Source organism: Lynx canadensis, chromosome B2 (assembly GCF_007474595.2).
Source record: "Lynx canadensis isolate LIC74 chromosome B2, mLynCan4.pri.v2, whole genome shotgun sequence".
NCBI classification, from domain to species: domain Eukaryota; kingdom Metazoa; phylum Chordata; class Mammalia; order Carnivora; family Felidae; genus Lynx; species Lynx canadensis.
Genome location: NC_044307.1, coordinates 47606500 through 47623677, shown reverse-complemented (window position 1 = coordinate 47623677; position 17178 = coordinate 47606500). Strand labels below are relative to the sequence as shown.

The 17178-nt window shown below is 36.8% G+C and overlaps 1 protein-coding gene across 1 annotated transcript in view; it reads left to right on the top strand.

Annotated features, from left to right (window-relative positions):
* LOC115514924 (cysteine-rich secretory protein 2-like) overlaps window positions 1-16622 on the top strand; it is a 39416-nt gene extending 22794 nt beyond the window's left edge. The window contains 1 exon segment of the mRNA XM_030317077.1: window positions 16318-16622. Coding sequence (XP_030172937.1) covers window positions 16318-16622 — 305 coding nt within the window.
* Window positions 16623-17178: the final 556 nt, after the last annotated feature.

The following is a 17178-nucleotide window of genomic DNA, read 5'->3' as shown; positions in this document are numbered from 1 at the left end:
AATCATGCTACTGCATACCTGAAACTAATATAACACTCTATGTTAACTAACTAGAATTAACATAAAATTTTTAAAAATAATAAAAAAAAATTAAACTGTTTTAAGGAACCAATGGCTTTAAATGACACTGGACTGGATGGACTTAACAGATATATTCAGAAAATTTCATTCTAAAGCAGAATACACATTCTCCTCAAGTGCACCTGGAACATTATCCAGAATAGATCACATATGGGGACACAAATCAGCTCTCAACAAGGAGAAAAATATCAAGATCACACCGTGCATATTTTCAGAGCATGACACTATGAAACTCGAAATCAACCACAAGAAAAAATTTGGAAAGACATTAAATATTTGGAGAATAAAGAACATCCTACTAAAATAATGAATGGGTTAACCAAGAAGTTAAAGAGGAAATTAAAAAGTACATGGAAGCCAATGAAAGTGATAACACCACAACCCAAAACCTCTGGGATACAGCAAAGGTGGTCATAAGAGGAAAGTATATAGCAATCCAAGCCTTCCTAAAGAAGGAAGAAAGGTCTCAGATACACAACCTAATGTTACACCTAAGAGAGCTGGAAAAAGAACAGCAAATAAAATCCAAAAACAGAAGAAGGCAGGAAATAATAAATATTAAAGCAGAAATAAATGCTTTAAAAAAAAAGCAACATTTGAACAGATCAATGAAATCAGGAACTGGTTCTTTGAAAGATTAACAAAATCGATAACCCCCTAGCCAGTCTGATCAAAAAGAAAAAGAAAAGGACCCAAATAAATAAAATCAAGAATGAAAGAGGAGAGATCACAACCAACACTGCAGAAATACAAGCAATAATAAGACAACATTATGAGCAATTATAGGAAAAAAAAAAGGACAATCTGGAAAAAATGGACAGATTTTTAGAAACATATAAACTACCAAAACCAAAACAGGAAGAAATAGAAAATTTGAACAGACCCATAACCGGTAAAGAAATTGAACTAGTAATCAAAAACCTCCCAAAAATATAAGAGTCTAGGGCCAGATGGCTTTCCAGGGGAATTCTACCAAACATTAAAGAGGAGTTAATACCTCTTCTTTTGAAGCTGTTCCAAAAAAATAGAAATGGAAGGAAAACTTCCAAACTCATTCTATGAGACCAACATTACTTTGATTCCAAAACTCTACAAAGACCCCACTAAAAAGGAGAACTACAGACCAATTTCCCTGATGAACATGGACACAAAAATTCTCAACAAGATAATACCCAACCGGATCCAGCAATACGTTAAAAGAATTATTCACCACGATCAAATGGGATTTATACCTGGGATGCAAGGCTGGTTTAATATCTGTAAATCAATCAATGTGATACATCACATTAATAAAAGGACCAGAACCACATGATCCTCTCAACAGATGCAGAGAAAGCATTTGACAAAATACTTTTTTTTTCTTGGTGAAAAAAAAAAAACTCAAGAAAGTAGGGATATAAAAATCATAAGATCATAAAAGATCATAAAAGCCATATATGAAAGACCCACTGGTAATATCATCCTCAATGGGGAAAAACTGAGAGCTTTCCCCCTAAGGTAAGGAACATGACAGGGATGTCCACTCTCTCCAAGTTATTCAACATAATATTGGAAGTCCTAGCCTCGGCAATCAGACAACACAAAGGAATAAAAGACATCCAAATTGGGAAGGAGGAAGTCAAACTTTCACTCCTCGCGTACAACATGATACTCTATATGGAAAACCCAAAATATTCCACCAAAAAAAAAACTGCTAGAACTGACCCAGGAATTCAGCAACTTAGCAGAATATAAAATCAATGCACAGAAATTGATTGCATTTCTATACACCAACAGTGAAGCAACAGAAAGAAAAATCAAGGAATCGATCCCAGTTACAATTGCACCAAAAACCATAAAATACCTAGGAATAAACCTAACAGAATTGAGAAATCTATACACTGAAAACTATAGACTGCTTATGAAAGAAATTGAAGAAGACACAAAAAAATGGAAAAAGATTCCATGTTTATGGATTGGAAGAAGAAATATTGTTAAAATGTTGATACTAATCAAAGCAATGCACATATTTAATACAATCCCTATAGAGATAACACCAGCATTCTTCAGAGTTAGAACAAATAATCCTAAAATTTGTATGGAACTAGAAAGACCCCAAATAGCCAAAGCAAACCTGAAAAAGAAAACCAAAGCTGGAGGCATCACAATCTCAGACTTCAAGATGTATTATAAAGCTGTAATCATCAAGAATAGAAAACCCTGAAATGGACCCACAAATGTATGGCCAAGTAATCTTTGACAAAGCAGGAAAGAATATCCAATGGAATAAAGACAGTCTCTTTAACAAATGGTGTTGGGAAAACTGGAGCAGAATGAACCTGGAGCACTTTCTTACACCATACACAAAAATAAACTCAAAATGTATGAAAGACCTAAATGTAAGACAGGAAGCCATCAAAATCCTCGAGGAGAAAGCAGGCCTCTGATCTTGGCTGCGGCAACTTCTTACTCAACACGTCTCTGGAGGCAAGGGAAACAAAAGCAAAAATGAACTACTGGGACCTCATTAAAAAAAAAAAAAAAGTTTATGCACAGCAAAGGAAACAATCAGCAAAACTAAAAGGCAACTGACAGAATGGGAGAAGATATTTGCAAACGACATATGAGATAAAGGGTTAATATCCAAAATCTATTAAAGAACTTACCAAACTCAAAAAAAAAAAAATAAAATAAAAATAAATAAAAATAGGGGCGCCTGGGTGGCGCAGTCGGTTAAGCGTCCGACTTCAGCCAGGTCACGATCTCGCGGTCCGTGAGTTCGAGCCCCGCGTCAGGCTCTGGGCTGATGGCTCAAAGCCTGGAGCCTGTTTCCGATTCTGTGTCTCCCTCTCTCTCTGCCCCTCCCCCGTTCATGCTCTGTCTCTCTCTGTCCCAAAAATAAATAAACGTTGAAAAAAAAATTTAAAAAAAAAAAAAAAAAAAAAAAAAAAAACTTACCAAACTCAACACCCAAAAACCAAATAATCCAGTGAAGAAATGGGCAAAAGACATGAATAGACACTTCTCCAAAGAAGACATCCAGATGGCCAACCGACACATGAAAAGATGCTCAATGTCACTCATCATCAGGGAAACACAAATCAAAACTACAATGAGATATCACCTGACACCTATCAGAATGGCTAACATTAACAACTCAGGCAACAACAGATGTTGGTGAGGATGTGAAGAAAGGGAAACTCTTGTGCACTGTTGGTGGGAATGAAAAATGGTGCAGCCAGTCTGGAAAACAGTATGGAGGTTCCTCAAAAAATTAAAAATAGAACTACCTATGACCCAGTAATTGCACTACTAGGTATTTACCCAAATGATGCAGGTGTGTTGTTTCAAAAGGACACATGCACCCCAATGTTTATAGCAGCACTGTCGACGATAACCAAAGTATGGAAAGAACCCAAATGTCCATCAACTGATGAATGGATAAAGAAGATATGGTATATATATACAATGGAGTATCTATCACTAGGCAATCAAAAAGAAGGAAATCTTGCCATTTGCAACTACGTGGATGGAACTAGAGAGTACTATGCTAAGCAAAATTAGAGAAAGACAAATATCATATGACTTCACTTCTATGTGGAATTTAAGATACAAAACAGATGAACATTAGGGAAGGGAAGCAAAATTAATATAAAGACAAGAATAGGACAACATATAAGAGACTCTTAAATATAGAGAACAAACTAAGGACTGCTGGAAGGGTTGTGGGCGGGAGGATGGGCAAAATGGGCAAGGGGCATTGAAGAAGATACTTGTTGGGATGAGCACTGGGTGTTATACATAGGGGATGAATCACTGAAATCATTATTGCACTATATGCTAACTAACTTGGATGTAAATAAAACACACACACACACACACACACACACACGTAAAACATACTGGTGATGGGGGCATACTGGTGATACAGGTGGCTCAGTCGGTTAAGTACCTGGCTCTTGATTTCGGGTCAGATCATAATCTCACGGTTCATGGGACTGAGCCCTGTGTTAGGCTGTGTGCTGTCAGCTTGAGATTCTCTCTCTCCCTCTCTCCCTCTGCCCCTCCCCCACTAGTTCTCTCTCTCTCTCTCTCTCTCTCTCTCTCTCTCTCTCAAAAATAAACATTTATTTTTTTATTTAAAAAAAAATTTTTAATGTTTATTTATTTTTGAGACAGAGAGAGACAGAGCATGAACAGGGGAGGGGCAGAGAGAGAGGAAGACACAGAATCTGAAAAGGGCTCCAGGCTCTGAGCTGTCAGCACAGAGCCCGACGCGGGGCTCGAACTCACAGACCGTGAGATCATGACCTGAGCCAAAGTCGGACGCTTAACTGACTGAGCCATCCAGGCGACCCAAAAATAAACATTTAAAAAAAGAGAGAGAGATAGCAGTAATGCTTAATAAGTTCTAGATTTCTTTTGTTTCCCCTTAGAGTACCAATGTTAATTAGAAAATATACTACATTCCAAGTGCTATGCTGAATTTTTATATGCATTTTTGCATTTTATCCTCACAAAAGTCCTTTGTCTACATTTCACAGAAAAGTAAACAGGGATAGGATGGTTAAGTACCTTTCCCAGATATAAACAGCCAGCCAAGGTCAGACCGTGAACTCCACCTGAATATAATAGCCTGATGAAAGCCTAATGCTTTTAAGTATTGCACAATGCTGTTTCCTGATCTACTAAAATTAATTTACACTGGGTGTTAAAATGTATTTACTTGAAAAGAAAATTTTTCTTTATATAAAGTTCTTAGACTGCTTGTTCTATACGCATAAACATGTTTTTTTTTTGACAATGTGACATTTAAGACTTGTAGTTACATAATATTCAGGCATAGAATACCTTCTATAACTTCATAAAATTACATAGTGACTCAATCCTACTGACTTGCATTTCTATTCATTTAAGTACCTGTTCTGTAATTATGAAAAAGGTGACAAGAGATAGACTAGACCTGGAAGCATACTGATAAATGAGGGCATGAGGGAGTACCCTGGAGTGCTGCTTACATAGCTAAATACACATGAAAAAGTTAAATTGGTTATATATCCTTAATATTCTGTGCACCATATTGTATATAAGTTGTGCCTTAATTTAAACAGACACAGATGGGGTGCCTGAGTGGCTTAGTCAGTTAAGCGCCAGACTTGGGCTAAGGTCCTGATCTCACCATTTGTGAGTTTGAGCCCCGCATCAGGCTCTGCTGTCAACACAGAGCCTGCTTAGGATCTTCTGTCCCCCTCTCTCTCTGCCCCTCCCCAGTTCACATGTGCTTGTGTCCACTCTCTCTCTCTCTCTTTCAAAAATAAATAAATATTAAAAAAATTTAAAAAATAAACAGTTTCAGAAAAGAAGGGGAGGGGAGGGGAGGGGAGGGGAGGGGAGGAGAGGAGAGGAGAGGAAAGGGAAGGGAAGGAAAGGGAAGGGAAGGGAAGGGAAGGGAAGGAAAGGAAAGGAAAGGAAAGGAAAGGAAAGGAAAGGAAAGGAAAGGAAAGGAAAGGAGAGATTGTTGTGATATGACAAGGAGGCACAGGAGGTTTGGGTAGAAAATCAGGTGTTGAGTTTGTGGCAAATTACAGGTGGAGGTATCAAGTGACAATCGATTACATGAATCTGGGATTCAGTCTAGAATGGAAATAAAAATTTGGGAATCATCACAGCATAGATGATACTTAAAGTCATGACGCAAAGCCCATCAACTGATGAATGGATAAAGAAAATGTGTTATACACACACACACACACACACACACACACACACACAATGGAATACCATTCAGCAATCAAAAAGAATGAAATATTGCTGTTTGCAGCACCATGGATGGAACTAGAGGGTATTATACAAAGCAAAATAAGTCAGTCAGAGAAGACAGATACCCTATGATTTCACTTCATATGTGGAATTTGAGAAACTCAACAGATGAACATAGGGGGAGGGAAGGAAAAATAAAATAAAAACAGAGACGGAGGCAAACCATGACAGACTCTTAAATACAGAGAACAAACAGGTTTGACAGATGGAGCTGGGTGGGGGGATGGGCTCAATGGGTGATGGGCATTAAGGAGGACACTTGTTGGAATGAGCACTGGGTGTTGTATGAAGAGATGAATCACTGAGTTCTACTCCTGAAGCCAAGACAACACCACTTTAACTAAGTTGAATTTAAATTAAAAAAAGAAAATATGTGTTTCAAAAACTAGAAAATATTTATATTTCAAATTAAAACTAATAGAATTAAAAAAATAAAGTCATGATGCAACATTAGATTCCTAGGGAGTGAGTGAAGTAATATGCGAAATCCCAGAATATGCTGAAGCTTGTGAAAATAAGATGTAAAGGTCCACCAAAAGTGTCAAAAACAGAAGAATTAGAAAGGATTAAAGAACATAATACAGAGTATAGTGTAAATGAATGCCACAAAGACAGATTACTAATTCCTATTTTATTTTTATTTCTTCTATCAAGGGATGAATCTTTAAACTCTATAGCTCAGTATGCAATTATCTGAAGGAAAGAAAAGAACAATTTAATCTGTGAGGAGAGAGTAACAAATCATCTAATGCTTGGGGGATATTGAAAAGTTTTTCCAAGTAATCATAGTATCACTATAAGTTAGCCTTGAAAAACGCTGAAGAAGAACAATATAAGGTGACTGACATGACAAGTGCAAGGGACAGACAAAAAAACTTGAAAGCTTGAGACTAACCTGCTGGAAATTCTTATTATTTAAATTTTTTTTCTTTTATATTTTAGCATCTTGAACCATGGTTTCACATATAAAGGAGAGTAATAAACAAACTTGCCTCTAAAAAATGTTTTACAAAACTCAATGTTTCTCTTTTTGATAGTTTATGCATATAAATCAAGATTGATCTCATTTTATAAAACTATGTGTGTGTGCCTACTGTTCATCTAAATGTTCAGTAGAATTTCATTAAATTCTTATTAAAGCATGGGGACTCTTTGCAAATACTATTATGGATATTTGGAAATGGTTGAAAATGCTAATTAGAGGGAAAATATCAAAGTCTAGTTCTCTCTACTTATTTAGCACAAGATTCTGACCTTGACTGGGTGCTACTAATCAATGTTTCCAGTAACTTCTGTGCAATCAGGCAATTAGGCTGTGCATTGGGTCAGAAATGACCAATCTCTGAGAAATTTATGAATATAATTTTATTTCTTAGTTAAACCAAGTGAACTTAGTTAAACCAAAATAAAACAATTTCAGTTGAAATGTTTGGGAAGTCCCAAAACTCCAGTGAGGGTAACCTAGATTTACTCTCTTAAGATTGGAATGTAATTATAATTTATTAAATTGCAACTTAATAAGGAAAGACTATATAATTAAACAGGGTAGGTCACTGTAAGGCAGTGGCCCTTAATTAGTCATTCCCGCAACCAGGAGCATCAACTTCACCTGGAAATTGTGAACTGTATTTTGTGAGACTGACGTAGATATTTCAAGAAGGAGGTATTGCCAAAGAAATCCTTAATGCATTTCCTGTTCTATGCAAAAGAACACTACCTTTATCAAAAATAAAGAAAAGAGTAGTTGACATCTCCACCTCTTTGGTAAACATGGAACATCACTTCTATTTCTGTGAAGAGGAAGGAATAAGAGCCAACTTCCCTTTGAGACATAATAAATACAAGGAAGAAACTTATTTAAAGGAATCATGAAAGTTTAGTTGATTCTGAAGTTCTTCCACTCTCTTTAATACCATGTTTATTATTTAAAATTGTAAGTTGATATATTGGTTGTTTGGTGCACGTACAATTGGAGGAAAAAATAAAAGTATCTAAATGTTTCATGTAAAGAAACATACTACAGTATATTTGATGGAATAAGAACATTGAAAGTAAAAAGCAACCATAGGCATTGATATATATCAAGTTATACTTATAATGTAGTACCTACTGGGTATCCAGCACCATCGTTATATGTCTGGCAAGCAAGTGCTAGTCTTTCATTCAAATTTGAATGAAATATATATATATATAATCAATATATATATATATATATAAATTATATTTATATTGATATTGAGGATTTACCATTTTACATGTGCTGATTAGTTGCATTGGGAAATCCTGACATCATGGAAAGTATAGATCTCCTTCATCACCTTAAAATAATGCAGGTAGATTTTATATTATTTTCTAAATATAAAGAACTCCATTACTGTAGGCCATTTGATTCAACTTTTTTGTTGGCAACTTGGAGTTATGAGTCAAGGTGCTGACTTGCCAAATTCAGGTTGAACTACAGCTTGCAAGGATAAAGAATAAGCTGAAAGTCAAGAAGAAAGTGAGCAATGAGGTGAAGCCAACTCACTCTACAACAAAGAAAGAAAGAGGAAGGGAAGGGAATGGAGAAAAAAGAAAGAAAGGAAGGAAGGGAGAGGAAGGGGAAAAAAGAAGGAAGGAAGGGAAAGGAAAGAAGGAAAGAAGAAAATAATAGAAAGCAAAAAGACTTTGATTCTGGTATACTCTTGGGTCACTGAATCAGAGTAAGCAGGAGGTAGCTGAGAAACTAAATTAATTTAAATCTTCTTTGGTGGAATACTGAAGGTGTTAACCCATTCTTCCTACTATGAAGCCATGTGGAGAAATGAGAAGCTAAGAATCTCTAGAGAATCATGACCAGCACCTGCTCCCATTGTCTGAACTCACACATCATACAATTACTTAACTCTCTGAGCTGCAGTTTTTCTGAGTGTCAATAATTTTTTTGCCCAATTACCTCAGTCTTGTGATATCACAACATAACATTTCTGAACATTTCATGACAGTACAAAAAAGTTATACAAACATTGGGTATCATTATCATTCTGCTCAGACTACATGAGGAGCATTATTTTCTAATGTATAATTCTGAATACGAGCCTTCAGTAAAAGATGACTTAGAGGAAAAGTCCCTGAAAATGATGACTTATAAACTCTTGAAACAACAAGATAAAAATTGAGGTTCTGAGGATATGATACTATCCTTAAATATCATTAAACCCCATTCCCTGGGCTATTAATTTTTAGTGTGCTAACTTATCAAATCCAATTCGCCATATACACTGCTACCAAACCATACTTCCTAGAGCATACTTATGGTTTTAACTTCTGCTTAAAAATCTTCCAACAGATGCTCTTTCCTATAAATTAGAGCATTTGGTTGAAAGGTTATGACCTTCTAAATTGGCTATAAACTCTATTCCCAACTATGTTCATTTCCCATAGTAGGATAATGTAACTATTTGCAAGTCCCTAGAAGATTCCATGGTAAGAATAAGTAGATTTCCCTCTTGTTGTAGAATCCCAAGGCTATTCCAGCTCATCTATGATAGGAAGGATGTGATGTTTGATTTTCCTCTTTAAGGCACCAATATCACCAATATATGGAACATAACTTGCATTTACTGCATACCTGCTAAATCCAATATATGTACCTGATAGTCTATAAATTTCAATTCTTATTCATTAGAGTGTATGATTTCAAAATATTTACTTTTATGCATATCCCTAATTAACTGCATAGATGTATTAGTATTCTTTCATTGAAAAATAAGAAAACTCAATCCAAAATGATATAAACTGTACAGGGCATTTTCTCAATTGTATGACTAAAAATAAAAACCAAATGTGGGCACACTGCTGGAACCAAAGTTTTCAATGTCCTTAAGTCACCAGATTCGTTTCTCTGCAGTCCTCTCAATTCTGTTCCCCTCCCTGTTTTAGCTTTATCTGCAGGTTATGTTGCAATCCTATTAAAAATCAATCTGTAGTTTTAAACATGGAACTAAAAGCAAGATACTTGTCTCCTCAGTGAATGGCTTTTTACACAGCAACAGGGAATGAATAAAGAAGTGAGATTTAATTGTCACCTCCCAGTTTCCTTAAGCCAAATTTCAAGGAATAAGAATGTCTGTAACTCAAGGAGGGGTAATGAGATGCAGCTTCTTACCACTGCAGGCAGGGCACAGGACTGATGGCAGACAACCATGTAGGTTGGTGAGTGAGAAGCTGGGGCTTCTCTGTCTAGTCAAGGGACAAAAAGAAATTTCACTAGTGGAATGTAACAGCATGTGGCAGGCATGGGACTGGGTGTTCTCTCTGCTACCTCAAACTTCCCAGGAATGATAGTCACGAGGCCATGGGGACCAAGGAGCAATGGGGCAATATCAACTAATTACTAATTACATATAGTCACAGCTCTTATAAAGAATGGCTTGGCATTAGCAAAGTAGGCTGTCCATGAACATATGGCCCATCCATTCTTCTAAATTATTTTTAAGAATCACATCACATTTTAAACAACATCTGATTATCAGTTACAATTGTCAAATTATAATGAGTATGTCAGCCTCTATTCCATTTAAAACCTAGAAATTTCAAATAATGGGGGGCAGGGGGAGATGCATTGGTTGATCAAAGGAAAGGTGTTTCCTACTGAAGCTATACATAATAAGCAAACCAAGAATCATACGAAATTTTCTGTTTTTTTTATTTACTTTGCTTTGGACTCCTCATCATTTCATTCACTCAACAAATACTTATTTAGTATTTACTATATGCCAGGCAATGTTACCTGTGCTCAAAATTTATAACAAACATACAAAACTCCTTACCCTTATGTTCTAGAAGAGGGAGACAGGTAATTATGAGTATAAATTAGAAAGATATATATTAGGATTCATAGTAATAGGCTCGGAGTTGAGGGAGCAAGGTGGAAACTACTGGAAAATGGGATCAGAGGAGTAAATAGTGGGAAGCAAATCATATAGGGCCTCCTGGCCTATTGGTAAGCCTCCTTGCTTATTTTCAGAGTGAAATGGGAGATGCTGGAAGAGAGATTCTGGAGAAGCTGTCATAGGGTTTCAACAGAAGAATGGCATAGTTCGATCAATGTTTTAACAAAATTTTTCTACTGCCGTGAGGTTGGACTAGATGTGGACAGTTAGGAAGCTGTAGTAAATATTAAGGACAAGAGATGAAGATGGGTTCTGGGCAATGATGAGGAAGTGTATGATTCAAAGTGTATACTTTGAATGGAAGGTTATCAAAATTTGCTGATGGATCTGATGTGGGAGTAAGAGAGAGAGAGAAAAATCAAGAGTATGAGGTTTGGAACTGAACAATAAGAATTAGGGAATTGTTATTTCACGGGAGGGAGAAGATTCAGGATGATCATATTTCAGTGGAAAGATCAGGAGTCCAATTTTGGATAAGTTGTGCATGCCTTTAGGTAATCAAGTAGAGATGTTGAGTAGGTAGTTGGAAATTTGAATAAGGAGTTCAGGGAAGAGCTCCAGAGTGGGGTATAAAAGTGGGAATCCTCAGCATATAAAAATATATATTTAAAGACATTAGATTTGATGAGATCATAGAGGGAGTGTAAATAGGAAAGAGAAAATGTCTGAAGATAGCCCTAGGATACTAAAACATTAACAGTTCTGAGAAAAAAAAAATGAAGAGTGGCCTCTGAGGTATGAATTAATTGCACCTCAGTAGAAGCCACATGAAAAATAGAATGGTTGAAGGATGAGAGATAAACTGCCAATACATCAAACAAGAGAAGAGGACCAACAATTGAGTCATTGATGCCCTTTAAAAAGGCAGTTTTCATGGAGTCCTAGGGGAAAAATTTTGATTAGAGGCAGCTCAACAAAGAACTGAAGAGTGTGATTATAACAGTGGCAACCATAATCATAGATATTCCAACTACATATCCAGATAACACATCCAAATGAGGGAAAAGTAAGTAATATCTTTACACTGGCATGTAAACATTTATCCTAAGGTTCATATGAATTGAGCTAGCTTAGGTCATATGCTTTTTTCAATCACTGTGGAATAAAGTGGCTTGAGTAGTGTTCTGAATGAGTTTAGTTGAAGCTCTATGTAGCCCTCTCCCTTGTCAGGAACCAGGTGTGGGGTTATATTTCTTGGAACCACAAGAGTCTGCCAGTACATATGAGTACTGATGGGAAGAAGGAAGGCAAACATGATGTTAGAAGGTCATCAAAAATCGTTCACCAAACTGATGTCCTTCATAAATCTTAGTCATAACAATACAAGTATAACACAAAACTGGATGGGGATACCTACACCAAAGTGTTTGCTGATGCTTGCGTTAAGCACACATCAAACAAAATGTGTTTTCTTGAGTTCAATCAAATAAAATATATGAACAGAATTAAATTTTTAGCATGAAATATTTTGGACATAAGTATATACAGATGGTTATCAAACTAAAATTGTTCAATTGTTTCTGAATATAAATATTACACTTGTAGAATAACTCTTATAACACTCATTTCTACTAAAAACTAAAGACTGCCCATTAAAAAATTCATAACCTGGAACATGAAAATATACTTTTATTTCATTACCCATATCTTATTAAATGTTCTATATGAATTATTTTTCTTTAAAATGCCTGATGAATAGATTGAGTTATAATCCTAGTAAGTAGGTAATTTGATTAAGTGTATTGATTTCACTTGGTAATGTGTCACTAGAATATCAAGTCCTCTACCTTTTATATTTATTTAAATTTTAGTTAACATACAGAGCGATATTAGTTTCAGGAGTAGAATTCAGTGATTCATCATTTACATACAATACCCAGTGCTCATCACAAGTGCCCTCCTCAATTCCCATCACCCATCTAGCTCATCTCCCACCCACCTTCCTCCATCAGCCCTCAGTTTGTTCTCTTTCATTAATTTTTAAATTAAAAAAGTCATGAATACAAACTAGTTTCTGAACTTATTTTCTTCTGTCTCTTTACTGCATAAAGACAAAATTTTCCCAAGTCACTAAGAAAACATGAATATTGCTGTTAGTTTATTTTGCAGAACAAATGAAATCTGTTTGCCTTAATCTTTCCTATGCATGTCATCCAGGACATTCTGGACTATGAATGAAAAGGAAGAAGACAAAAAGGAGCAGAGGAGGCAAAGAAAAGAGGAGGAAAAAGAAGAGGAAGCAGAGGACAAGAAGAAGCAGCCCAGATTAATTTGTATAATCATTATATAAGTAGATGCCTTTCCCATGTTGTCACTGCAAATCCTACCACAGCAATGCCTATTTTTATTAAACTTAGCTAAAAAACACAAACAGTGGGCATTTATTACCTTTTTTACGTGAATAAATAAGGCAGTGCATAATAGTCACTAAATGCTTGACCAGAGTTCTCAAAAGGGGAGCAAACCATTGGAAAACTACTCTTTATTGGACACTTTCTTATGTATTTTCTTATTTTAGCCTCACAATCAAATTGGGAAGCAAGCCATCTTTTGGTAATCAGAAAAGTAGAAATTAGACATTTTTAGTACCATGCCTGACTTTGTGTACCTTTTAAGTTGGAACTGGAATTTGATTCCAGTGTCTTTGTTTCAACTCCTTTAATTATTTTTTTTTTCCATTAGACACTTCTCAAATGAGAAGGAAACCATTAGGGCAGGCAATATTTTTCTCTACTCCATGTCTGATTATGACAAGACGTAGCTAGAATAAACAATGCAAAATGCCTGATTTGTGTTTATTTTTAAAAGCAAAAGTTTTCTTATTACAAATTTCTTTTGTACACTGATACAATCTGATCTAATTTGGTTTCCTAATCCTTACACTGTTTTACCCAAAGAGGCAACTGAGATAACTCTAAAGCAGCTTGTATTAACTTTCTTAGCTGATAAATTCATATGTATAGTGATATTAATAAATCAGATACTCACTGCATAAATTGCTTACATCTGAATTTCATGGTCTCAAAGGGAATTTTTTTTAATTGTCAAATTTGTCTTTCTCCCTCTCTTTTAAATTTTAGAATGAGTTCTAACATTCAATGAGACTATAGCTTTTCAAAAAATCCATCAAATGGGTAATGTTAACCTAGAGGGAGAAAACAAGTATCGTGGGTCAGGTTTCCTAGAAGGGAAGCCAAAGGGAGGAATTCTGATTCAGGTGATTTGTTGGGGAATGCTCTCAAGAGGAGAGTAAGGAAAACAGGATAGGGGAGAGATAAGCAAGAAATTGGTTTCTACTGGAGACTAACTTCATTCTGACCATACTACAAGCACACTCTAGGCATACATTGCATGTCAAAATTAATCCCATCTTGAAACAAGGGAACTGGCCTTTTTATGGAGGTATCTGGCTCCTAAGTTCCCCTAAATGTTAGAAAGTGCATAACATCCTAGGGCAAGGGCAAGGGCTGTGTTGAAAAGAGGGCTGCTGAGCCATTAACCATGCAGACATAAACCAACATTCAGGACAGATGGGAGACGTGTGCACCAGCAGTGTCCATGACTTAAATGGTGCCTTAACCAAAGAGGCTCTTTTCAACCGATACTGGCACAAAAGGAAATAAAGGATATCCCATTATTTCTGCCCCATTGTATTAGTGATAGTAACTGAGGACACAGCAACAATGACACTTTCATTATTTCTTTGAGTGCTTGTTTTTAATGAGATGGGGGCAATTCATACCACAAGGAATTGCACACATAGATTATCTGAAGCCAGTATAGAATGACATGGGATTCTCAGTTCACAGATGGAAGACCATCTTTGCCTGGGGGAAAGAGGAGGTAGGGAAACTTGCCACAAAAACTTTCAGATTGGCACTGCTCATACTTCACAGCTGCACAAAGCAAACTGGAATCTCACTTCCTCTTGTTCTGGGGTAGCAAATCCCTTGGAGGGAATTAATAATCAATAATTTCATACCTATAGAGTATCAAAAGCATTTCTCTAACTTGGTAAGAAAATAATAAATATTAGGATAAACTGCAATGATTTATCTTATAACTAAGGAAAATTATAAATGGCATTATTTGCAAGAGCATTTGTAAAAGACCAGGTAAATCCTCAAATTCACCTGAGCCATTTATGCAGGTTAACACATGATATTCCTGGAATTTCTTAGATGTATCTTCTTTTACATGCCTTGATAGAAATGCCCCAGGTTATTGAATAGAAACTGTAACTTGAAAGACAAGTAGAATATCTGACAATTGAAAGATCATTTCAATCTGATAATTAAGTCACCCCAATTCAGGAAGCTATTATTATTTCACCCTAGTCTGATCATACCTGAAGATCTGAGCCAACAAGAAATTAAGAGACACTGAGAGAAAAATACTTATAAAATTCCATCAACATGGAAAAAAGGAAGACAAGAAATGAAAGCAGAATGAAAGGTTAGCATGCTACTGAAGTAACGTGAGTGAGTAATAAAGTGTGCATTTTATAAAAGGCCTTCAACAAATACTGTGTTGGAAATATTTATGTGCTAACAAATCAGTTCATTAATTCCAGTGGGAAGATAATTTATGCAAGAGGTTTATAACACATTTATAACACATATGGACACATAAACACAAACAAGATATAAACAAGACCTAGTCTTTGTTTCACTACAAAGATATTTGTACAAAGATATTAAAGACCCAATTTCCAAAGTATTTCTTTTATTAAACAAAACTAATTGCAAGGTAGCATTCTAATTTAGGGATCCATTAGTTATTATCCATTTTTCAGTTAAAACGTGGTCAGTTTTGTCCAAAGATACCAAAAAAACAGATGAAGCCCAGAGTGCCTACCTGTATTATTCTCAAAAGTTGGGGGCTCTACTGACTGAACCAAAAGGATTCCTAGTTTCTGGTTGCTTACCCTTAATAGCCAGCTTTCTTTAATTGTGTGTTCAAGAAAACTAATTCAGACATGTCAAAAGAACCCCATTTGGGCCATCTGAGATTCAAGTTATCCTTAGGTATATTTTCTCACTGAAGTAAGCCCTTGCAAGAATGGGCTCCCTATGTTTTGTACAGGTAGCCTGCTGGAGTTTTCTGTGGGTGGTTGTTAGTTTTCCTGGAGCTGCTCAGCTTTCAAAGTAGGATTCCCTATTTCTTTTAGTTTCAGCTTTGGAATAAGTTTGAATAAAATCTACCGATGGTAAGTGTAGTAGATCAAGAGGGTGCTGTTTGTGAAGGTCACTTCTAAAGGCCTGCAGAACATTCTCTTATGTGTCTGGGTTTGTCCCAGTGAGGTCTAAGACAGGGGGCTCAGAGCAGACGTCTCCTTAACGATAGTAAAGGCCCCTTGCCTTTAGCAGATGAAGTGTTATTTCTATGGTGTTGCTCTGATCTGAAAGGTTTGTGTGTTTGTCCTCTGTGAAAATGTGTTTGCTTCACTGTTGTTTCCTCTTGTTTCCCCAATCTAATCTTTTATGTCTACCCTGGTTCTTAGAATTCACCCAGGGGCTTTTAGAAACCTCTCTTTTGTTCCCAGAAGGGGGCGCTATAGCTCAAGTTGGTCGTTTGTCCTTTGTCCACCAACTATGGCCTGTTTTCTCTTTGGGCTCACTTTACTGGGCTCCTTCTCCCAAGCTCACTCAGGAGCAGGCACAAGGACTCAGCAACGAATGGGGACTAGATAATAGGTGTAGAACTCAGCGCATTGAGGGTGCACGTGGATCTGCTAGGGAGATCTCCAGGGTGTCACTCCAAGACATTCATGGTTCTGCTGAACACAATCCCTTTAACACCATTTGAAATTCTTATCAGTGTCTTCCTGACTGTCCTCCCTATGCCCTCCACCCCAACCCCACACCCCACCCCCGACCCGGGCTGGAGCTCCCAACTCCCTACTCCAGGTGTTGGTGGGGAGAAATCGGTTTCTCCAGCCATATCCTGTTTATCTGGGGTAGTGGACTGTCGGGCACCACTTTGTTTTTCCCCTGCGGAAGAGATAGCCTTTGCTGGATAAATCGTCGCCCACACAGTGTTTCCTTGAGGGGCCAAATTCCTATTCCCCCCCTCCCCCTCCACCCTCCAGTCGTGTGCTGGAGTCTCCTAGAGGAGGAAGGCTGGACTTATGCAGGTTCTCTCTTGGGCCTGAATGCCTGTCCCAGCATAAAAGCCCAGAAGCAGGAGGGATCTAGGCAGTTTTGCTGGCTCCTCTGGTTCCACAGCCTTTCCGGAGGTTTGTCTGTGTTTTACCAGCAGCACTGGTAGGTGAAATTCCTCAGTGGACTCTTGGAGTCATTACTAGGTTCTAAAATACCACAAAGTCGCTTGTATTCAGGAATGGATGCCTTCTCCGTTTGTT